General features: G+C 39.9%; 2 protein-coding genes across 2 annotated transcripts in view; one reads left to right on the forward strand and one right to left on the reverse strand.

The window, feature by feature from the left end:
• LOC311091746 (fatty-acid amide hydrolase 1-like) overlaps positions 1-23,664 on the reverse strand; it is a 28,721-nt gene extending 5,057 nt beyond the window's left edge. Inside the window, exons 1-14 of the mRNA XM_084127818.1 lie at positions 23,349-23,664; positions 22,550-22,663; positions 18,803-18,943; positions 17,414-17,547; positions 13,833-14,039; positions 11,752-11,792; positions 11,546-11,670; positions 11,329-11,454; positions 6,992-7,089; positions 6,745-6,844; positions 6,583-6,626; positions 6,105-6,144; positions 4,078-4,186; positions 456-601 (exon numbers count right to left, since the gene is read on the reverse strand). Of these exons, the coding sequence (XP_083983944.1) occupies positions 456-601; positions 4,078-4,186; positions 6,105-6,144; positions 6,583-6,626; positions 6,745-6,844; positions 6,992-7,089; positions 11,329-11,454; positions 11,546-11,670; positions 11,752-11,792; positions 13,833-14,039; positions 17,414-17,547; positions 18,803-18,943; positions 22,550-22,663; positions 23,349-23,561 (1,638 nt within the window). The 5' untranslated portion in view covers positions 23,562-23,664. The remainder of the gene's footprint in view (positions 1-455; positions 602-4,077; positions 4,187-6,104; positions 6,145-6,582; positions 6,627-6,744; positions 6,845-6,991; positions 7,090-11,328; positions 11,455-11,545; positions 11,671-11,751; positions 11,793-13,832; positions 14,040-17,413; positions 17,548-18,802; positions 18,944-22,549; positions 22,664-23,348) is intronic.
• The window catches only part of LOC311091852 (cytochrome b-c1 complex subunit 6, mitochondrial-like), a gene marked incomplete at its 3' end in the record, with an annotated part of 50,565 nt that overhangs the window by 17,952 nt on the left and 8,666 nt on the right, over positions 1-23,947 (forward strand). The window lies entirely within an intron of this gene.

Raw genomic sequence — 23,947 nt, forward strand, 5'->3', positions numbered from 1 at the left:
ACATACTGTGACAAGGTTGAAATAATGGAGTGTGTAAGAGTTAGTAAGAAAAAAAAAAAAGAGAACCCCCCCCCCCCCCCCCCCCCCCTCCCAAAAAATATATTTGGGATACTGGGGGATAATAGTTTTTAAAAAAAAGGCTTATTTTTTGTAATGAAATGATTAGAAAAGAAAAGAAATTCTTTATATACGGGCCCAAAAATATACACAGTCAAAATAGTCCCATATATGGCTTTACTATTGGTTACTGGAGTTAAGTAGAGCTTTACATATATCACATGTCTGTTTTATAAAAGTACTGATCCCAGTCCTGATTCTGTCTTTGTAATCGTGACTATACTGCCGCCTTGTGGTTGGCATACAACTCACAATTTATCAACGCTTTAAGGTTGACAAAAACAGACTATGGATTTAATGCAACTTAACTTCACTGGTCTTGCACTGTGAAAACCTACCTCAGGGAAGAGTTTGTCCCACACGTCTCCATAGAAACCCTTATACTGACTGAGCTGTGCCTCGTCCTCTTCCGTCACTGTAGACACGGTCACGGTCCCGGCTGGGAAGTTCAGCAGGTTGTACAGGGATGTGTAGCTGAGAGCACCTTCAGGAGTGGAGAAAAATTACTGCATCTAGAAGGTTGAAGGCCGTATGTAATGCTGAAATCATGACTGTCGAGTTAATAAGTAAATTGAAACCGCAGACACCTACTGCATAATATCAGACAGACATTGGATCACAATCTACATCAGCATTTTTGTTAAAGTCACCATGAAATCAAAATTGACCATTCTTATTTCTAATGGAATATTGCAGTATTTGTTATAAATGATATATCTGTGCACATAATTAGGTGAAAATCAAGCTTTTAATGTTGTTTATGTGTCTATGTGGTGTTTTTAATATGCTTTAAGACAAGCCATATGCACAGTCAACACCATTGCTGAGTATTTTCTCCTTAAAACTGCAGTGAACCAAAGACAGTCTGAAAAACACGGTTTGAAATCGCTGGTGTTTCTGACGTCACAAACTACCTTGTAACCAATCAGATCAACGAGTGGATCTCTGAGCTGCTGTGAGTAAGTAGAGGCGGGGCTAATTTGCATATTCATACAACAGTGTATAATTACTGAGGCAAGGGTGTAGTTACATTCAAGCTTAACTGTACGTTCACACCGCTATAAGAAATTATGGTCTGTTCCCAACAACTTCCACTCCAATATATATATCAAAATGTTCCTTCACTTAAAAGAGCTTAATTATCATATAGAGACAATTACATCCAATCTCAGTAATATGTAAATAATATCACAGAGGGCAACCAACAACCATCTTGATTACAGGGACTTCAAATAGCTTGTCACCTTAAACATTTGACCGTTCTGTTTTAACAGAAGATCAAAGATGTGATCACTTCAGATAGATTGTATCACCTAAACCTTTTGCTGTTCTGATTTCATTTACATTAAGAGTTGACCATTTGGGTTGATCACATCCTGAACAAATGGTAATCAATTGTAGAATGGGAATGGGTGTGGGACACAGAGAATCTTCTCAGACAATGGGGTGTCTCAACTTCATTAACATACAGACCACAGCTGTTACAATAAGAGCAACTTCATTTACATTAAGAGTTTTAAACTGTAACAGGATAAAAGGTTTGAGATTTGGATGTTCTGGGTTCATTCTGACACCGGTGAACCCAAGGTGCTTTGTGTACCTTGCCACTGCTATGCTGTAATAAACTTCATTTTTGAGATCTTCGACGTCCACATAATTTTTTCTTACACCGCCCTGCCAACGACGCTGGAGAATTCGCAGATTCGGGGACGCTCTGATGCTGACGTAAATCGAAGTAGACCAAGGTTTACAGGATTGCATTCTCTGGAATCCTCTCAGGCGGAGGACTTCTACATTCTGATTGGTTGCCGCCGAACTGCGTCAGAGCTTATTACCATAAAGTTGACCTGACTTTAAAGGTGTGTTCGACATCGGCTGCACCCGATCGGCGAGAGTAGCCGCGTGCAGGCGGGGAGGAGCTGCAAACGGAGACGTGAAGTCGGACACTTTCTGGTTCCCGTGGTGACCGCTCACGTGGTGTTTGCATACTTTACCACAGCTGAAGTGAAATAAATGCAATATTTGCCTAATAATGCACAGATGTTTCAGAGACATTTTCATTCAATACTTTATGTACTGCTTCATACAGCGTCTGTTTGAACAAGAATAAAGTTCAACATAAGCTACTATCAATGAAGTGGAGTCTACGTTTTTTAATCAGTTTTAATTTGATAAACATGACAAAATATAACATCGCAACGACATGAAAAGAGTGTTTATTGTTATAAAAACTGATTTGAGAGCTTTAGAGGAACTAAAGGTGTTCGAATAAACACGAAACACACGTGATCGTTGTCATGCAGTGAATCCGGCCAATCGTGGAACAGCTGTGTCGTCATCAGCCCTCGTTCAGCCCAGTGCAGCCGCTCTTGAGAAGCTGCGCTGGCTGAGTTCTCCGGCTACTCTCGAATCGCTCTCGCGGTACTTTGATGGCACATGTCACAGTCACGTGGTGTCGGCGCTGTATCAAGTCGGACAAAATTTCTAACCGGCATGCACTGCTTTAAGTCAGCCGCCGATCGGTCTGCGCAGAGCTGCATGAAGTCGAACAAGCCTTAACTCTTCTCGCCGCTCTCACCATCCAAGACGCGCCGCGCCGCCCTCGCCGGAGGTTGCCGCCGGCTCTCATTGAAAATGATTAGGTGTGTTCGACATCGGCTGCGGCTGGATGCAACCGATCGGCGAGAGTAGCCGCGTGCAGGCGGGGAGGAGCTGCAAACGGAGACGTGAAGTCGGACACTTTCTGGTTCCCGTAGTGACCACTCACGTGGTGTTCGCATACTTTACCACAGCTTAAGTGAAATAAATCAATGCAATATTTGCCAAATAATACACAGATGTTTCAGAGACATTTTCATTCAATACTTTATGTATTGCTTCATACGGAGTCTGTTTGAACAAGAATAAAGTTCAACATAAGATACTATCAATGCAGTGGAGTCTACGTTTTTTAATCAGTTTTAATTGGATAAACATGACACAATATAACATTGCAACGACATGAAAAGAGTGTTCACTGTTATAATAAACTGATTTGAGAGCTTTAGAGGAACTAAAGGTGTTCGAATAAACACGAAACACACGTGATCGTTGTCATGCGGTGAATCCGGCCAATCGTGGAACAGCTGTGTCGTCATCAGCCCTCCTGCAGCCCAGTGCAGCCGCTCTTGAGAAGCTGCGCTGGCTGAGTTCTCCGGCTACTCTCGAATCGCTCTCGCGGTACTTTGATGGCATATGTCACAGTCACGTGGCGTCGGCGCTGTATCAAGTCGGACAAAATTTTTAACCGGCATGCACTGCTTCAAGTCAGCCGCCGATCGGTCTGCGCAGAGCTGCATGAAGTCGAACAAGCCTATTGACTTCCGGCCACTTTGACGCTCTCGCCGGCGGTGGTGTGAACGCAGAGTAAGGCATGAAGAATTTCTTTCAAGGAAAAAAAACTTTAAATGTGTCATTTTGGTGATCAAAGATGACTTTTAAGGGATAAAATTATTGACTACAGGGGGACTTTAACCAAAATAACTTTCCCTTCCACTAGCAGGATCTCTTCTCTTCTCTGATGATGAGGGCGGGGCAACCTGTCACTCACATGAGATCCACCAATAGCAAACCACAACCATCCAATCAATTCCTCACGGACAAAATCAAGCCCCGCCCACATTTGTTCTTGTTCCAGAAGCCATTTCACTCGGGTATACGACACAATAGGGAAGAAAAGTCTATCAAAACTTGTTTCAGGCTGACTTTAAGTAAATCATGAAACGGGAAACACATTTTTGCTAGTCACAATTAAATTAACTAGTAATAATAAGGGAATTGAAAGCTAAAAGCAATGAGACGTGGGATGTGGCACAGTGACAAGACAAATTAAAAAATTGCACTTCATGACAAAAAGGTTGCCGACCCCAGGTTTACAGACACAAAGATAATGTAATAGTAATGTAAATGTGAGGTAAGTACTAGTGATACGGCCGCTGTAATGTAAATTGAAGGCTGGTCCAAACATAGGGCACAACAAAACGTCCACATTCAGTCTCCTCCACTCTGCTATCACCTCATCAGTGTATTCCTACAGATGAGAAAAACGAAAAACCTTTCACACATTCTCAAAATACATACAATCATGTCAAAATAAGAATCACTTTTATACACAGTATGTGCCAGGAAGATTAATTTGCTCAACTGCTGGGAGGCACTGTCAATCAATGTTGGGGGTAACGAATTACAAGTAACGCGAGTTTTGTAATCGGATTACTTTTTTCAAGTAACAAATTACTTTTAATTTTACAACAAAATATCTGAGTTACTTTTTCAAATAAGTAACAGGTTTCTTTGTTTTCCCATGTATTGACTGACAGCTCTCCTGCCCTGTGTTAAGAGAAATCGGGATTATGGTGCGTTCAAGTCTTCCTGTGAAGTTCGTATTTATGAGGTGGGAAGTCGTATTTACTATGGTATGTGCGTTCAAGTCACTTTCATCGGAGTAAGATGGCGGTGTTTTTCTCTTAATTAATTACACAAAAATACAGCAAGGTTCTTAAACTCTACTTCTAGAAAATGAAGAACAAAAAATGTGCATCAGGTGTTTTGCTTTTTTATGTTTTAATTAATTTATGAAGCCACTGTAAACGTAATTGTTACATATTATATTGTTTTATTTTAATGGCATCATATTCTGTGCACTGTGCAGGCACTTAGCTTAATTCGCTGTAAATAGAAATATCACTGCTAAACACCTTTAAATGTTGTGGTATTCCGTCATAAACATCATATGCGTTTCTTTTTTGTTTTTAATGCTGAAGTAAGAGTTGAACTTTCTTCTTCTTCCGGGTCCAGAATCGCAGCACGGCTGAAAGGTTTGTTTGAGCTGCTGTACAGACGTGAATATTTCCTTCAGCCTGAGGCTTATTCACTTTTGGTGTGAAAGGTCTTTTACATTTGCCAAGAATATATATATACCCAGCCCAGGTGAGAAAAAGTAACGTAACCAGGGTTTGAAATTAACACCCGCCAACCCGCCAAATGCGGGTAACGCTGTCAAATCACTAGCCAATTTGCACTTTGCTGGGGAAGTTCGTGTAAGCCAAATCCTAATCGCAAATACTCAACTCGTGAGTCATCGTGATCTAATAAATACAGCGTATTGCGCAGAATCTGTGCATTTCTGGCTTACTTGAACACAGACATGGCGCGCTTGTTCACTTGCATTAAAGCAATAGCGAAGATTTAAAAAAAAAACATTTGGTTAACAGAAAAGACATTGCTATTTTCCAACATCCTACATGTTCTTTACATTATCCTACATGTTTCTCCACCTAAAACACATGTTTGGTAAAAAAAAAGAATAAAAAAAGGATGAGAATAAATGAGGAAAGGAGGAGATTGCTGGATGACAGGATTTTGTTTTAATAAGAAATGAGTGTATGAAAATATATAAAAACTGTGACGTAGTTAATCTGGTTAATTTCTTCCTCTTTTTGGCTAGTAGAAGTTCTGAATGGCCGGTAACTTAAACATTTGTAGCCAAATTGGCCGGTGGGTTAAAAAGTTCATTTCAAACCCTGAACATAACACATTACTGTCTATAAAAAGTAACTAATTAATGCAATTAGTTACTTTTATAGGGAGAGTAACACATTTGTATTACTTTTAAAAGTAACTTTCCCCAACACCGGTCACAATAATACACTGAAATGAGGACACATAATAATCACATAATTGTGACACATAATAATCTTATTTTATTTTATTTTTTTTGTCAGGATGGTATTTAAATGTTTCCTAGCAGGGATTATAAATGGTTCCAGGAATGAAAATGAAGAAACAATGTGCATAATGTGAGGCTTCACGTGATTCAATGTGCTACAGCAATGACCAGAGAGAACCATAGGCCTCTATTACACTGTGATAATCATCTCTACAATCTCTGTGGTGTTGATGAAAGACCACATAATATTAATAATAAAATCAAAATAATAGAATTCTACCTCAGTATGTACATGATGTCTCCATAATTCTGCTATAGACCTTGCAAGAGAAAAAAAAAGATATTAAAGGAATTATATCATTTCAATTCTGCTCAGTTCTATTGTGTATTTGAGAATGAATATTTGTTAAAATGTAATTTATTCCTGTGATCAAAGCTGAATTTTCAGCATCATTACTCCAGTCTTCAGTGTCACATGATCCTTCAGAAATCATTCTAATATGATGATTTGCTGCTCAAGAAACATTTATGATTATTGTAGAATTATTGTACAATTCAGATTATTGTAGAAAACATGATAGATTTTTGTCAGGATTCTTTAATGCATAGAAAGTTTTTAAAAAAAATCACAGTTTGTAATAATGTAGAGGTCTTTACTGTCTAATCGTAACTTAAATTACACTCAAGAACACAAGATTTATCAGCATAATTATATTCATTATGCAAATTAATATAAACAAAAAATGTCTGTAGCTTACCCAACTCCAGCACTTGCTTTCAGGCTTGCAGACAACCGCAGATACTGGAGAAAGTAATCCAAACATAAGAGTTATTATACATATAGAGTTATAAAACATATTAGCTTGAATAAAACAGATTGCTTAATTACAGTAGATGCAAACGAGATTTACAGAACTCACAACAGGCTTCAGAACAACAGAGAGTAACTTCTTTATGAAGCCTGGGATCCGCAACAGGGCGGCCTGATCCCGGAGACACGGGTCAATGGGGCCTGGCTTCCTGAAATCACACACATATGAATACAAACATAATGTGTGATTACTATGAATCAGAGGTGACCCTAGCGTCTTTAATGAGGCCAGAAACACTGGAATAGTTCTAATGGATATCAATCATGACGTGTGAATGTGCTGATACCAGACGTACAGATGACTGTAGAGCGTTCTGCCTCCATCAGCCATGAGTCCTTTAAAAATGAACTCAAAGAAGACTTCGTCGACCCGTAGAGGTGGGAAAGGAACCAGCTGAAATGTGAACAACACACCAGACCAGAACATCAGACCTGTCAAGTTCAAGTCTGCAGATCTCAACTTATCACACGTTCTGTATAATGTATAGTGTTTAAATCAAGCAGCAACCTTTCTGGTCTCTCTCTTGAATCCAGCACGGAAGTGACTTAAACTGTTAAAATTCATCGACTGGCCGCTAGAGAGAAAGAGAATCAGTCCCATATACCCCCCCATGTTAATATGCCCTGTGGGCTGTGTAAATCTGTAAGTTCTGCATAATTAAGGGTGTGGCCACTTGAGTGACAGGTGGATTGCCGCTGCTGTCACTACTAGCCGTTTGTCTGTTTTTTTTTTTTTTTTTTTTTTTTATTGCAAGTTAAAACATTGTAGCTTATACAAGGTAAAAGATCAATGACATATATACACATACAGAAGAGAGAGGGACATATATACACATACAGAAGAGAGAGGGACATACAGAACACCCAAAAAAAGAGAAAAGAAAAGAAAAGAACAAGAAAACAACTAAATATAATTAAAAATATAATTATATCAATATAGTGATGTATGCATGGAACATTGGTAAGTTTAAATTGCATTTTTTTGAAAAACCTATTTTTGCGAACTTCTTCTAGGTTTTTGGCCCGATCGGAACCAAACCACAGCAAGAATATTCTCTGGAGTCTGACAATCAATAATCATCCAAAAAATTCAAAATTTCAATTAACGGTCGATAAGGGGAACCAAAATCTTTGATGGCACCAGGGCCACTTTTACTAAAAAAGAGATTTTTTTGCTAAACTTGGTATACATCTTCCTGAGATCAATCTGAGATCACTTGAAAAAAAAATCGCAACAATTGGCCACTAGGTGGCACTATAAAACGGTTATAACTTGTGAACTGAAAGAGATATTTTCGCAAAACTTGGGACACATGTTCATGAGCTCATTCTGAGGTCACGTGAAAAAAAATCATGACAATTGGCCACTTGGTGGAGCTATAAAATGGTTATAACTTGTGAACGGAAAGAGATATTTTCGCTAAACTTGGGACACATGTTCATAAGCTCAATCTGAGTTGACATGAAAAAAATCGTGACAATTGGCCACTTGGTGGCGCTATAACAGTGAAAAAAATCATGAAAATAGCTATAAGCGCACCCAACCGTTAGTCTACTGAAAATTGGCACGCAGTGTCTTTGTCCAGGGTGCCATGATAGTCTATGAGAACATTGGTGTATCTAAAAAAACTCAGTATACGTCATTGGCACAATGCCTTGAAGGAGCCTTAGAAGTTTCAAGCCCGTGTTTTTTTCACAGGAGTGACCTCCTAAGAATCCTTGCCGAGTCCAACAATACCAAACATGCCAGGTTTCGCCTTATGGTTTTTGTAAGGTCTCGCTCTTGAATGGTTCAATTCATATCTTTTAAATAGACGTTTTAATGTTAATATGGGTGAATACTCATCTGAGTCAGCTCCTTTAGCATGTGGTGTACCTCAGGGTTCCATCTTAGCTCCGATTCTTTTTTCTTTGTATATGCTGCCATTGGGTTCTATTTTTAGGAAGCATGGTCTGTCATTTCACTGCTATGCAGATGACACTCAAATATATTTGCCCTTAAAAAAGAGTTCCAATGGCTTAGAAGCACTCATGACTTGTTTGGCTGATGTGAAAGCCTGGCTGTCTTTAAATTTTCTTAATTTTAATGAGAGTAAAACTGAGATAATAGTATTCGGTCCTTCAGACTCTGTTAGTACACCAAAAATAAATTTTGGTGAGTTATCTTCCTCTGTAAAACCTTGGGTTAAAAATTTAGGGGTTATTTTTGATGATAAGCTGAAATTTGACAAACACATCAATACTGTGGTCAGATCATGTTTCTTTCAGCTTAGACTACTAGCTAAAGTTAAACCCATTTTGACGAGTAAAAATTTTGAACAATTGATCCATGCTTTCATTACGACGAGACTGGATTACTGTAACTCACTATATTTTGGGATTAGCCAGTCAGCTTTATCCCGGTTACAAATACTGCTAGACTCTTAACCAGGACTAAAAAACGGGAGCACATTACACCAGTTTTACGTTCTTTGCACTGGTTGCCCGTGCGTTATCGAGTAAATTTCAAAATTATTCTTTTGGTGTTTAAATCATTAAATGGTCTGGCCCCTCCGTATCTTTCGGAATTACTTACTGAGTATCGTCCTGTTCTTTCCTGTCATCTAACCAGAAACTGCTATGTATCCCAAAGTCAAAGCTGAGGTGCAGAGGCGACCGGGCTTTTTCAGTAGCTGCCCCCAGATTATGGAATGCTTTACCTCTGTGTATTCGCTCTGTATCATCCTTATCTGTTTTTAAAACTATGCTAAAAACGCATCTTTTTGAATTAGCATATATTTAGTGAGGAAGTGGTATTGAAATGTTTGTTTTATTATGATGTTTTTATTGCTTATTTGTTTTGTGCAATTGTCTATTACAATATGTGCAGCACATTGGACAACCTCGGTTGGGATAAATGGTGCTATATAAATAAATTTGACATTGACATTGACATTAAGTGTCATTTAGAGCTTAAAAAAATTGTGGTTATCTTCAAAGCCGTTAGTCTGATCGAGACAACAAAAAAAAAACAAAGGAAATTTGAAAACATAGGTAAATAGCTAAACAATAACGCCAAAATGTTAAAATTATGATAGGAACTGACAAAAAAATAAATTAAATCCAATCAATTTCACCCATGGATCATTTTGATGCTCTCACATGTTTGAAACGAACAATGATGGATTGTGATGAAATTTATTTTGAATTGGGACTGGCGAATCCCCGTCCATACTGTCAATGACCGTTCGCAAAGACCCGCCCACTTTAGTTACTGTTGCTATGTCTGACAAGCGACGCCACTCTCACACCACACCAAGTTCTCACGCAGTGAAAAATACATTGCGGATCAGAGAAAAGACTGCGCGCTGACAGACAAGTACTTTTGATATGAAACAAAGTCTCACCTTTCAAATGTAGTCATTTTTTAGAGACATTTAAACAATAAATACCGTTTTGTGACTCTTTAATGTGTCTGACAGATCGCTGTAGACTCGAGGCTCAGTTAAAGCTGCTTGTGAACCGATCATCTCTTCCTTCTAGTTAATTTATAGCATTAAAATAAACATGAATGAACATAAAAGGAATGTTGTTTTAAAGTGCTAAGACGTCAGTACACTCTGTTTTTCAAATTTAAATCCTATGTTAATCTACTAACTCTCCTGACTGCTTTGTTGGACAAAATGGCGGATTATGATTAGTCAGATCGCCTGTCAATCAAACTCCCTGCGAAGGGTCAATTGAGAATGCCTGTGCGCACAATCCTGATCTAATCGACAACTTTACAGTTGCACATAGGAAAGCCCAGAAAATCCTGCTATAATGTAAGAGAGCATCTTTTTTATGTATTTGGACCTAGGCCTAACAATGTTTTATAGTGCGCTGTCCCCATTGTTTTTTTGTTGTTTTTTTGTTTTGTTTTTGGTGATCGTAGGCTCCTCCTGATTTTGTTAGTCATCTCATCTCTTATATGCTGTGTATGATCATATCCTGCCCTATTTATGGTAGCCTACTCGCGGACATTGCGTCATCAATGTCATCAATTGCGTCATCAAGGGGCCTGCCTTGATAATCCTACTTAAGGGCCCAATGTTGGCTCGTTACGCCACTGAATATAATTGTCTAAACTCCTTATCAAAATTACATATTTACAACAAATCTGACACATATATATGGGCACACTTTGAGTACTACTAATAAAAGTGGTGGAGATCAGGCAAGACTATAAGAAGACTCAGGCAAAAGGTGCTATAACTGTAAAAACGCTTTAAAACCATATATTTCCTATGGTAAACTGCCTGTATAGGCTGTAAATTGACTTTCTCATCTATGATGGCAGTTGTTAAATGCTTGCTAAATAAAACTTAATTTATTTTGATGCTTGTGTGGTTAAAGGCCTTAAAGGCCTTGACTGCTTGAACCCCGATAAATGCTGCTTGCAGCTTTAATTATTATTTATTTTAGATCTTAAAAGCCATTCAGACTGTGATGTTACATCCAGTAAAAAATGGGTGATCTGTATTTTACAAACTACAAACTATAAACTTACAAACTATTTGTTGTGTGTTAATGATTTGAAAAGGGCATATCCTTTGCTTGCCAACAAACTGCCGATGGCTAATATAACAACTATTAATGTAGTGTAGTTGGGTACCGTGTGACCCGCTCTCTCCAGCAGGGCTTTAGTCTCCCTGAAGGCCCTGGCCATGCTTGGAGACGGCTGCTGGAAACCATCGTTCTCATAATAACCAATCCTCAGGGGCTCTGAGCTCTCATACACCTGTTTCATAAGAGGAAAGTATCATAGATTCTGCATTTCACCTATAATTGACCCATAAACAAGCATTTGATGTGCTATATTTATACAGGACCTTTTGGTTGAATGGTATAGGAGGAACATTGGGATCCAATGTGAACATATCTTGGCAAAGCAGTGCCCGCATACACAGAGCCACGCTCTCGACGTCTCTTGCCAAAGGGCCAATAGAGGACAACACTGTAATCCAGCACATAGATTATGTCTTATATTTATTTACAGTTCAAAACTAGACCAGCAGTTTGATAAACCTGACCTTACCTGACTTCTGGCCTTTGACACAAGAACTGATTCCTTGACCGCTAAACAAGGATGATATAAAAAATAAAGCAAATCAAAGAACATGAAAAAACAAGTAGATTATATGCACAACATCTCAACAAAAGAGCTACAGGTGAATCTCACAAAAAATGTCAATCTAAAATCAAAAGAAAGTAATAAGAAATTATATTATGAATAAAGAAATGTTCGTTCATCATGACAATATTTACAGAAATTGAGCACATTTACTGTGACTTTTGTGTCCCTCTTTAACATATAAACATTTGTATTTACAGATATGTTATTATAGGCATTTAGCCCTGTTTTACCAAATTCCCCTTTTTATATTAGTAAATACGCTAATTTTATTTACAGAAATTGAGCACATTTACTGTGACTTTTGTGTCCCTCTTTAACATATAAACATTTGTATTTACAGATATGTTATTATAGGCATTTAGCCCTGTTTTACCAAATTCCCCTTTTTATATTAGTAAATATGCTAATTTTAATTATGAAAAAACATATACAAGCAAATTCTAGTATTTTTTCTTTCTTTTTGTATTTTTTAAAGATAATAGATATAATGCATTATTCAAATACTTGAAGTTGTTTTCCTATGTTATGCATCCACCCTGTTGCCATTATAACTATCCCTTAATGACCATAATCTCAGGGGCGGACTGGCCATCTGGAGCACCGGGACTTTTCCCGGTGGGCCGCTGGCCAATGTGGGCCGGCCCACCTGGTACACAATATTTTAAAAAATGACGGAAATCATTACATTTCTTTTCTACGCAAATGGATGAGTGAGTCGATCGCGCGGGCGCAGCCAACAAGTGTTTTGTGAGTGTATTGCCCTCCCTCCCTGTTAATTAGTTTGGTCTACTCCATTGCGTATCTTGAAACGCGTAACGCCCACTTTCACGTCCTGGAACACACCAAGCCGACGCCGATGAACTAGCGCTGATGAAAGCCGACTGTGTTGTCGCCTGTGTCGCGGGAAAAAAGCTGCACTTGAACACACCGAGAGAACTTCAGCCGACTGTCAGCTAGAATGCGCGTTCTGCGCCTGCATGTAAATGAGACAACGGTCTATTTCTGCAGATATATTCATCTATATTCATCATTCAAAAAGAGAAACCAACGGCTGCAGATACACAAACCGTAAACAAAGCAGTGCGTGCTTACCGTTTTGAATATCAATCCTGCTAAACACTCTATTTATTCCACTCCGCTCATGTTGATATTGAAATATTCGAGGAATAGGAACAAGGAACACTCAGGTAAGATGACGTGACATTAAAACAGCCTTCTATCTGTGTCGTTTTGACTTCTTTGAGCAGATAATTATTTTATAATAATTTATATAATTATTATAATTGTCCATGGATGAAAAGGGGAAGAAAAGAAAAGGTGGAGCTGAAAAGTTACGCGTTAAAAAAAGCATTAGAGGTAGATGCTGTGAAATGCTTCAAATTAACATTATACATTTGGCGCGAAGAGTAGCAGTTCAGCAGGCTCTGACGGCTCTAGCTCCCCCTGACTAGCTGATATTTCCGCCCCTGATCATATTCTTGATTATGAGATTATGTGTTCTTAATCTTAATCAGAATTTACACACAAAAAATTATGACGACATCATCATCACTATGAAGTGACACCTGTACGCTGTAAATGTGTTAACATGTTTTTTCAAATGTTGTTAGATTTGTCTCTTAAATGATCAACTCTGTTGCCTTGACTTTCTATAGTAAACAATATGGCAATATGGGCATTAAATTATATTTATATTAACACCTTGTAGTGTTGTGACCTTGAGCACAAGGCTAGTAATGGCTCAACATCATGAAACGTTAACCCTGTTACTGTTTAAACAGCAAAATCTCAACATCCATTAATTTACCTTGAGGCGGCACAAGGCATTTTATAAAACACTTATTTGTCTGACAGAATCTTTAAAAGCTTTGTTGTCATTTACTGTAGCAAGAACTGCTGTGAACCCTTTGCTTTTGAAAATGAAACTTTTCCTCACCATATACAGTCTCCTCACACAAATGTGACCAAAGACACATACGAACCTTAGCCTCTTCGATGTGGGCTTAAATCCACAAATCCCACAGAAGGCTGATGGGATACGAACGCTCCCTCCAATATCAGTGCCAATGCCCAGGATAGATCCGCCTCCTCCAATCAGAGCTCCCTCTCCTCCAGATGAACCGCCAGGCGTCTTCTGGAGGTTGCAGGGGTTCAAGGTTTGCCCATAAATGGGGTTACTGCACTCATAACTACAGTAGATACAAATACAGAGGGGTTGGGTTGGTTACATAACAATATATCGTGTCACAATATATCGCAATACAAAAATGCAACAATATGTATCATGGATAGGATAGTGACAATAAGTATTGTGTATAGTTCACCCAAAATGAAAATTACTATGTAAGAAAAAATTCAAGTTTACAGAGTTTTAGTGTCAGTACTACATTAAACTACTATATATAATGTTGAATATAATGTATAATAATGCAATGGAGGATCATGTGAGGGTCTTGATGATGCCAAATGTCGTATGTTATCAGTAAAAAGTATTATTTTTGATATCTTGTCAGTGACAGAGTGCAAGCATATTTGTCTAAAATAATTCTGTTTTTTCAGCTTCAGAATCATGAATATTTTTATTCTGGTGTCACTATTGTCCTGTGCATTGGGTTATCAGCACCAAGTCCAAGCCATATTCATTTCCACCCCCAATGTATAACCAAATTTAGCATTTTAATCAACAGTTAATTTTAAAAAAAAACCTTTTACCTTATGTCTTGGAGTATCGCAATAATATCGTATCCCTACAATTGAACTAATCGAAAAAGTCTCAATGGATACAAAGGTACAAAATCGCTTTCCAGAACCTTCACTCTCTCAGTTCCTCTGTGGTAGAACAAGCTTTCAGCCTCTACCTGATTTCCTGAGACCATCACAACCTTCAAGAGACAATTGAAGACACATTCTCACTTCTGCTCTAGTTTCTGTACTACTCTAGCTGACCCCTGAAACTTGACTTGTCAAATTTCAACCGTCATAAAATGTTTAATGATTGTGGAGCCCCATGTGTTTATGACTAACCACTCTTGAATTTGTTTTTCAGTACAAAGGTCTTATCTTGAAAATCATGGTTCAGCATAAGTTAAGCCTTGCAAATCACACATTTCCCATGTAATAGCAGCCCATAATGCCATAATACCATAATTTTAACAGATGCTAATAAGACCTGTCATTTGAAGAGCTCTTTTGTGAATTCTCTGTTATGAATACTGAGGTATGCAGAAGAGAAATTAAGTACTAGTATATTAGACTAGTCCTTTTAGAAACAGCATACTAGCTAAAAAAAAAAAAAAAAGCCTGAACAGAGGGCTTGCATGTCTCTGTTCTATAGAAAATGAGGTGCTTTGTGAGGTGAAAAGTTCAATTTCATAAAGAAAGGTCACTGCAAAATGAAAATAAAAATTAGACATTACCTTCTCCATTAAGAAAAAATGAAAGAATGGAAAAAAAAAACCCTCATCTTTAGGAGAATTATTATTATTTTTATTTTATTTTTGCATTGTTGTGACAATGTTGTGACTTCAGCTTGGGTGATGGACGAGTCCACCTCCAAGCCCCCAGCCTCTGCTTCCTCAATAGAAGACGTGTCGGTGGGATTGAGGAGATCCTCGAAGTATTCCTTCCACCATCCCACGACATCCCCAGTTGAGATCAACAGCTGCCCATCTCCACTGTTAACAGTGTTGGTAGGGCACTACTTCCCCCTCCTGAGGCGCCGGACGGTTTGCCAGAATCTCTTCGAGGCCAACCGATAGTCCTTCTCCATGGTCTCACCGAACTCTTCCCGAGCCAGATTTTTTGCCTCCACAACCACCCGGGCTGCAGTCTGCTTGGCCTGCCGCTACCCGTCAGCTGCCTCAGGAGTCCCACAAGCCAGCCAGGCTCGATAGGACTCCTTCTTCAGCTTGACAGCATCCCGTACTTCCGGTGCCCACCACCGGGTTCGAGGATTGCCGCCTCGACAGGCACTGGAGACCTTACGGCCACAGCTCCGAGTGGCCGCGTCGACAATGGAGGTGGAGAACATGGTCCACTCAGACTCAATATGTCCAGACTCCCTCGGGATTCGGTCGAAGCTCCGCCGGAGGTGGAAGTTGAAGATCTCTCTGACAGGGGACTCCGCCAAACGTTCCCAACAGACCCTCACAGTACGTTTGGGCCTGCCGAGTCTGTCCAGCCTCCTCCCCGGCCATCGGATCCAACTCACCACCAGGTGGTGATCGGTTGACAGCTCCGCCCCTCTATTCACCTGAGTGTCCAAGACATACGGCCGGAGGCCAGATGAAATGACCACAAAGTCGATCATCAACTTCCGGCCTAGGGCGTCCTGGTGCCACGTGCACTGATGGACGCCCTTATGCTTGAACATGGTGTTCGTTATGGACAAGCTGTAACTAGCACAGAAGTCCAATAACAGAACACCAATAACAGAACCCCTCCAGGTGTCACTGTCGCTGCCCATATGGGCGTTGAAGTCCCCCAGTAGAACGATGGAGTCCCCAGTCGGAGCACTTTCCAGCACCCCTCCCAGGGACCCCAAGAAGGCCGGGTACTCTACACTGCCGTTTGGCCCGTAGGTGCAAACGACAGTGAGAGACCTATCCCCGACCCGAAGGCGCAGGGAAGCGACCCTCTCGTTCACCGGGGTGAACTCCAACACATGGCGGCTGAGCTGGGGGGCTATAAACAAACCCACACCAGCCCGCTGCCTCTCCCCATGGGCAACTCCAGAGTGGTAAAGAGTCCATCCTCTCTCCAGGAGTGTGGTTCCAGAGCCTAAGCCGTGCATCTCCGTGTATCTCTAGTCGGTACCTCTCAACCTCACGCACAATCTCAGGCTCCTTCCCCGTCAGCGAGGTGACATTCCACGTCCCTAAAGCTAGTTTCCGTGTCCAGGGATCGGGTCGTCGAGGCCCCCGCCTTCGACTGCCGCCCGATCCTCTAAGCACCGGCCCCTTACGGTCCCTCCTACGGGTGGTGAGCCCACGGGAGGGCGGCCCCACGTCGCTCCTTTGGGCTGAGCCCGGTCGGACCCCATGGGGGGAGGCCCGGCCACCAGGCGCTCTCATACGAGCCCCAACCCCAGGCCTGGCTCCAGGGTGGGGCCCCGGCAGTGCCATGCCGGGCGACGTCGCGGCCCTTGATTTTAATTTAATCATAAAGGGTTATTTGAACCGCTCTTAGTCTGACCCGTCACCTAGGACCTGTTTGCCTACCAGGGGCATATAGCCCCGGACAACATAGCTCCTATGGTCGTTCGGGTACTCAAACCGCTCCACCATGGTAAGGTGGCAGTTCAAGGAGGGGTATTTTCCCCATTATAATGAAAATAAGTTTTCACATTAACAACTGGAGGATAAAGGTGCTTACTGTCATTAATAATGTCAGAAAAATACAAATTAACTTTATTGACTAAGCTCCAGTAAAAGACTTGCTAACTGCATGGCCTCTTCATACTCTCTCATTGGCTTAAGATTCATTCCCATGGCTCATCTTGGCCTGTAAATCATCTGATATCACCAGGTTTTTCCCACAGGAATGATGTGCAGTGTTTACTCACACGAGAAGGCCTTGTGGTATGTTGGTCTTGATGAACGGGATGGCGCCCTGTTTCTTTAGCACTGTAACCACCACACTGTCCATGTCTGCAGGCTGATCCAACTTACCCACAACACCACATGAAGAATCATGACCCTGCACACGCAAACAGGAAGTTACGTACACCACAAACAGGAAGTCACCTCTCTTCACCAGCGTAATCCTCTGGGCTTCCCGATAACGTTGCCTCTTAGCGCGCTACGAAGACTCTTAAGGTATAACTTAACTGAAGGTATACCATTTCTAGGTGTGTTCCCCGAACTATACCTTAGGAAGCTGCTTAAGATATACCGTCTTACGTGCGACGTTACCCGGCGCTGTCCGTGGCGATGGTGCTGAATTGGTTAATATCGATGGCTCGAGAATCAATTATTCTCTCGTGCAGGGGCTGTTTATGTGAGAAAGCGGTGTTCTTTATAAAAGAAGCACTTCATAAATAGTTGAAATTGCATTTATTAGGACTCATGGGATATTATAAAAAATAACCCAAACTATAATAGCCTTTAATAGCCTTGCCTACATATTTTAAAATTGTATCATATATTGCTGCCATAATAACCATTTCAATTATTTATGTGCTTTCTTCTCTTTCCTATTTTTGTTCGGAGATGGAGATTGAGATGGAGCTGTGATGAAATATTGTTCTTGTAAATACTTTCTAGCATTTCAGTAATAAAAGTGTACGCCATGTACGGTGGTCGGCAGTGATCAAAAAGTATTTAAACAGTGGATTTTGAATCTCTTCTTGTAAACTCGGAGATGTGGATTCAGATGGCAATTAAATTAACGTACGACCTGTTTGTCAAAAAACAGTAGGTACAAATTTGGCCAGGGATTTTTACACGGGTTGGGTGAGAAAAAAACACTGATATTATGGATTGGACGGCACTAAAATAACCGACTTACTGTATGAGCCCATGAGAAACAATATTAGTGTCCGAATAGGACTTAACTGACAGTAGCCTATGCTTTCACTGGCATTTAAAAGCGCTCTTTAATTAAAATAAATGTATAAAATTTTATTATATATAATAATATAATTAAAATTCTATTAACAATCAGTGTAATGACAATTTTATTCTTTGAATGAAAACACTTGAATTAGCCTATAACACTGTCTGGGTGTATTAAAACTTCAGAATTATATTCATATAGACCTGCAACAGTGATAAGGTAAAGCTAAGAGTGGTCCAGACCAACCTTCCGAAAGTATGACTTACAGAAGGTATACTTAACTAAGAACGTTTCGGGAAACACGTATTAACGATAAGGTACAGCTTAAGGTGTAACTTAAGAACGACATAGCGTTAAGAAGGTTTCGGGAAACCCAGCCCTGTTCTCTAATATTGACCTTATATCCAACGTTGTCCTTGATGCTGATCGGCACTCCATACAGAAGACCTTTCTTTTGAGTGTTGATTTCGGTCAGTTGCTCCACAGACTCCATTAAGATCTCAGTGCTGCAGTTCAGATTCTTGTTCACTTCCACAGCCTTAGAAGTGTGACATTACACATCTCAGTTTGTGATACCAAGTGGTTTCATTCAAACAGACCTCAACAATAAGCACTGATAATTGCTTATTGTTTGCATTAGGTTTTCTGCTGCTTTTCTGCACCTTTTTCTATCATCCCAAAGTTAAAAAAATATATAATAATAATAATAATAATAATAATATTATATATATATATATATATATATATATATATATATATATATATATATATATACAGTGAGGAAAATAAGTATTTGAACACCCTGCTATTTTGCAAGTTCTCCCATTTGGAAATCATGGAGGGGTCTGAAATTGTCATCGTAGGTGCATGTCCACTGTGAGAGACATAATCTAAAAAAAAAAAAACATAAATCACAATATATGATTTTTTTAACTATTTATTTGGATGATACAGCTGCAAATAAGTATTTGAACACCTGTCTATCAGCTAGAATTCTGACCCTCAAAGACCTGTTAGTCTGCCTTTAAAATGTCCACCTCCACTCCATTTATTATCCTAAATTAGATGCACCTGTTTGAGGTCGTTAGCTGCATAAAGACACCTGTCCACCCCATACAATCAGTAAGAATCCAACTACTAACATGGCCAAGACCAAAGAGCTGTCCAAAGACACTAGAGACAAAATTGTACACCTCCACAAGGCTGGAAAGGGCTACGGGGAAATTGCCAAGCAGCTTGGTGAAAAAAGGTCCACTGTTGGAGCAATCATTAGAAAATGGAAGAAGCTAAACATGACTGTCAATCTCCCTCGGACTGGGGCTCCATGCAAGATCTCACCTCGTGGGGTCTCAATGATCCTAAGAAAGGTGAGAAATCAGCCCAGAACTACACGGGAGGAGCTGGTCAATGACCTGAAAAGAGCTGGGACCACCGTTTCTAAGGTTACTGTTGGTAATACACTAAGACGTCATGGTTTGAAATCATGCATGGCACGGAAGGTTCCCCTGCTTAAACCAGCACATGTCAAGGCCCGTCTTAAGTCTGACAATGACCATTTGGATGATCCAGAGGAGTCATGGGAGAAAGTCATGTGGTCAGATGAACTTTTTGGTCATAATTCCACTAAACGTGTTTGGAGGAAAAAGAATGATGAGTAACACCCCAAGAACACCATCCCTACTGTGAAGCATGGGGGTGGTAGCATCATGCTTTGGGGGTGTTTTTCTGCACATGGGACAGGGCGACTGCACTGTATTAAGGAGAGGATGACCGGGGCCATGTATTGCGAGATTTTGGGGAACAACCTCCTTCCCTCAGTTAGAGCATTGAAGATGGGTCGAGGCTGGGTCTTCCAACATGACAATGACCCGAAGCACACAGCCAGGATAACCAAGGAGTGGCTCTGTAAGAAGCATATCAAGGTTCTGGCGTGGCCTAGCCAGTCTCCAGACCTAAACCCAATAGAGAATCTTTGGAGGGAGCTCAAACTCCGTGTTTCTCAGCGACAGCCCAGAAACCTGACTGATCTAGAGAAGATCTGTGTGGAGGAGTGGGCCAAAATCCCTCCTGCAGTGTGTGCAAACTTGGTGAAAAACTACAGGAAACGTTTGACCTCTGTAATTGCAAACAAAGGCTACTGTACCAAATATTAACATTGATTTTCTCAGGTGTTCAAATACTTATTTGCAGCTGTATCATACAAATAAATAGTTAAAAAATCATACATTGTGATTTCTGGATTTTTTTTTTTAGATTATGTCTCTCACAGTGGACATGCACCTACGATGACAATTTCAGACCCCTCCATGATTTCTAAGTGGGAGAACTTGCAAAATAGCAGGGTGTTCAAATACTTATTTTCCTCACTGTAGTTACGAAATAGAAGTCGGGATAAGAGAGTTTCTGAGTCTATTGGACCTGCATCTGGGCATGGAGTACCAACGGCCTGAGGGAAGTATCTAAAACTGGCAGGACAAGGGATGGCTAGGGTCAACTGCAATAGATTTGGCCTTCTTTGCCACTCTGTTGGAGTAGATGTGGGAGAGAGAGGGGAAGTTGATGCCTACAATCTTGCTATATTCTCACAATTCTGACTTTATAACTCACAATTGCGACTATATCACGCAATTGTGGAAAAAAAAGTCAGAATTGTGAGATAAAAGCCGCAATTACCTTTTTACATTTTTTATTATGTGGTGGAAACAAGCTTTTATATATTCTATGTATATATATTCTTTGTTTTTGTGTTGTGTTTTTTTTTTTTTTAACACATAAGTATATATGCACGCAGATATATGATTGCAATCATGAAAACTCTTGGAATAGTTTTAGCATGTTACTGAATATGGCAATGTTAATGTATTTGGTCTTGGCGGACTCGATTCTCCTGCTGATATTGCTGCTGCTGCACAGTAAGTATGGACTTGCTACTAATAATAGATACACAGACACGCTGCTGTGAGAATGTAAGATATGCTGCTTCTGCATAAGCAGACATACACAAATCCCATAGCAGATCTGGGCAGGTGGAGCTGGGGAGGTGGAGGGGTTCAGAAAACTCTCAGGACTAGCGTACAGCGAACACTGAACCAGGCTATTTAAATGCTGAGCAAGCAATCTCATTGGCTGCAGAATCAGCAGAGACAGAGTCCTGCACGCGGGCCACCGCTAATATTTTATGTAATGGGTATTCATATTTACGTTGTCATTTGCAGTGCAGGTGTGGGCCGGGAATCAATAGGCACGGCGGACTGCGGATCCAATAGCTCTGACTTTTTCCAACTCAATCCGGTACCCACTTATAGGCAGCTGCTTTCAAACGGTCCCGTGCTGGTTTGTGTTCACACTCTCTGTTAGTCTGAAGACCGTCAAAGGTTTCTAATTACAACGTGATTTGCAGAGATGAGAATTGTAGCCGATCACTCTTTGCTCACTTTCTGTATATAATCTATTCATAATTTGAATAAAAGTTGTATTTTTCATGCTGCTAAGAGGACCAACGGCCACATATACACTACAGAGTTGCAGGAGAGACAACCGCATTTAAATGCAGAGTGAATCTGCTAAAATATCCCCGATAGCTTATTACATGACAGTGAAGGCTCAAATCTATGTTCTTTTTATTTATAGAGACTGTAATTTACAAGCGTCTTCATAGCCTGTGATTTATGCACATTTGTTCAAAATAGCCTGTATGGGCAGATTGTTCATTTGATCCAGGCAAAAGACGGATGCACGCTCTTGTCTTTTTTCTGTTAATTATTACTATGTTGGGCTTCATGTCTATTTCTTAAATGCATCAACTCAGAATGCCCAATGTTGGTTTGATTTCCCACATTATGACCAAATCAATTCAAATGAATTATTTGCCATATACTATACTAACTGCAATGTTATATTTTTAGAAATGTGAACTTTTCTTTCTTGAAGAAGAGACATATTTATTGCTTATTTAATGAGATTTATAATATGAGTAAAAATTCAAACTATTAGTAAATGGCATCTAGAAAAGACAACAAAAGATGGATCAATGTTTAAAAAGATTTACAATAAAAAAAGTTATTTGTAAACCTCTGAAGCTGGTTATAAACTCATAAATCCTATAAAGAGTTATCAACAGGTAAAATATGGCTGCAGTCACAACCTTTTCCATGTAAGCATGTAGAACAGCATCCGGCTGCAGGGAGCCATCCTGGAGTTTCCCAGTGAGCTCCGACAAAGACAGAGATACTATTGAACTGCTCTCAAAGTCTGGGTTCTGGAAAGATGCAAGAAACAAACATCAGATGTTTACATATTCACCTAGGGGAGACTGGGGCTAGTTGTCACAGTGGCTTGATCTCACCAAAAACAAATCCAGTTACACAAATGCTTATTTTCTCTAGAGGTGGTTTTCTGTGTTGGTTTCCAAACATTTAGTTAAAAATATATAGGGGAAGTTTTCCAGTATCATAATATTTTTGTAATATAATTTATGTTAAGATGAACACAATAACACTACACTCACATACATTAGGTCAAAAGTCAACAATATAGTGAAGATAAACTGAGGGTTGTTCTCCATAAAAGTCAGATGGGGGAAAGTTTTAATTTTATTAATTTATTTAAAGTTTATGGATTGCTTACTTTGATAAATTATTTAATTGTATTTAATTTGCTTTAAATGTATTAATTATTATATCATAGAAAAAACAATGGATTTTTGTTACCGCCTCCACTTTTACAGTAACATAAATTTTGCTAAAAAATTCTATTCAGCAGTGGCAGGTTCAGCTGTGACAACTTACACAATATAGTGACAATATATTTCAGAATTTCAGTGGCCGTGAGAAGCATGAATTCCCATGATCTAAATGCATAACATGCATAGGCTATTCATAAACACTTACTCTATACATAATGCATATTGCATTAACAATTGATGCATGTTAGATTTTCATTACCTGTATTTTAAATTGTTGCACCGCTTGTTCAGCCTGTTGAAGTGATTTATCACGTCTCTTCCGTGCGTTTAGTATTTCCTTCTGAATCTTCTGGTTATTTCTCCATTTCCAGAAGAGAATTAACGCACCTGTACCGCAAACTAAGGCTGCAAACATCGGCGTCCAGTTAATATTCATATCTGAGGTAAGTTGTTGCAAATTAAAACTCTCCATAACTGTTGCTCAATGTGTTGTGACCGGTTGAGACAGTGTGTAGTCTGTCTCTGGGTCTTTAAGAACTCAAGTGTTAACCACAACAAATGAACGCCCGGTGTTACCAAATATTAACCAACTCTTAACCAATTTCCTGGAAGAATGGAGATGCCCTTCGATAAAGAGGGAGGCTACAAACTGCGCTCAAAATGGCCGACCCTGACTGGGAGGAAGGCTGTTCTCTTACGAGAGGTTCTCTCGTATTGCGTAAGTTGCTTACGCTACGGGAAAGTCTTCTTTCTTCGAGATCTGAAGCCAAAAATTATCCTTAATTTTGTATTCATTGTCAACGCAGTGCGGCAGCCGGCAGGCCAAGGCAGGCTGTATAAGCGTGCTCATTGGCTGCT

The sequence above is a fragment of the Abramis brama genome (genome assembly GCF_963993115.1).
Source record: "Abramis brama genome assembly, chromosome: 11".
Lineage (NCBI taxonomy): Eukaryota > Metazoa > Chordata > Actinopteri > Cypriniformes > Leuciscidae > Abramis > Abramis brama.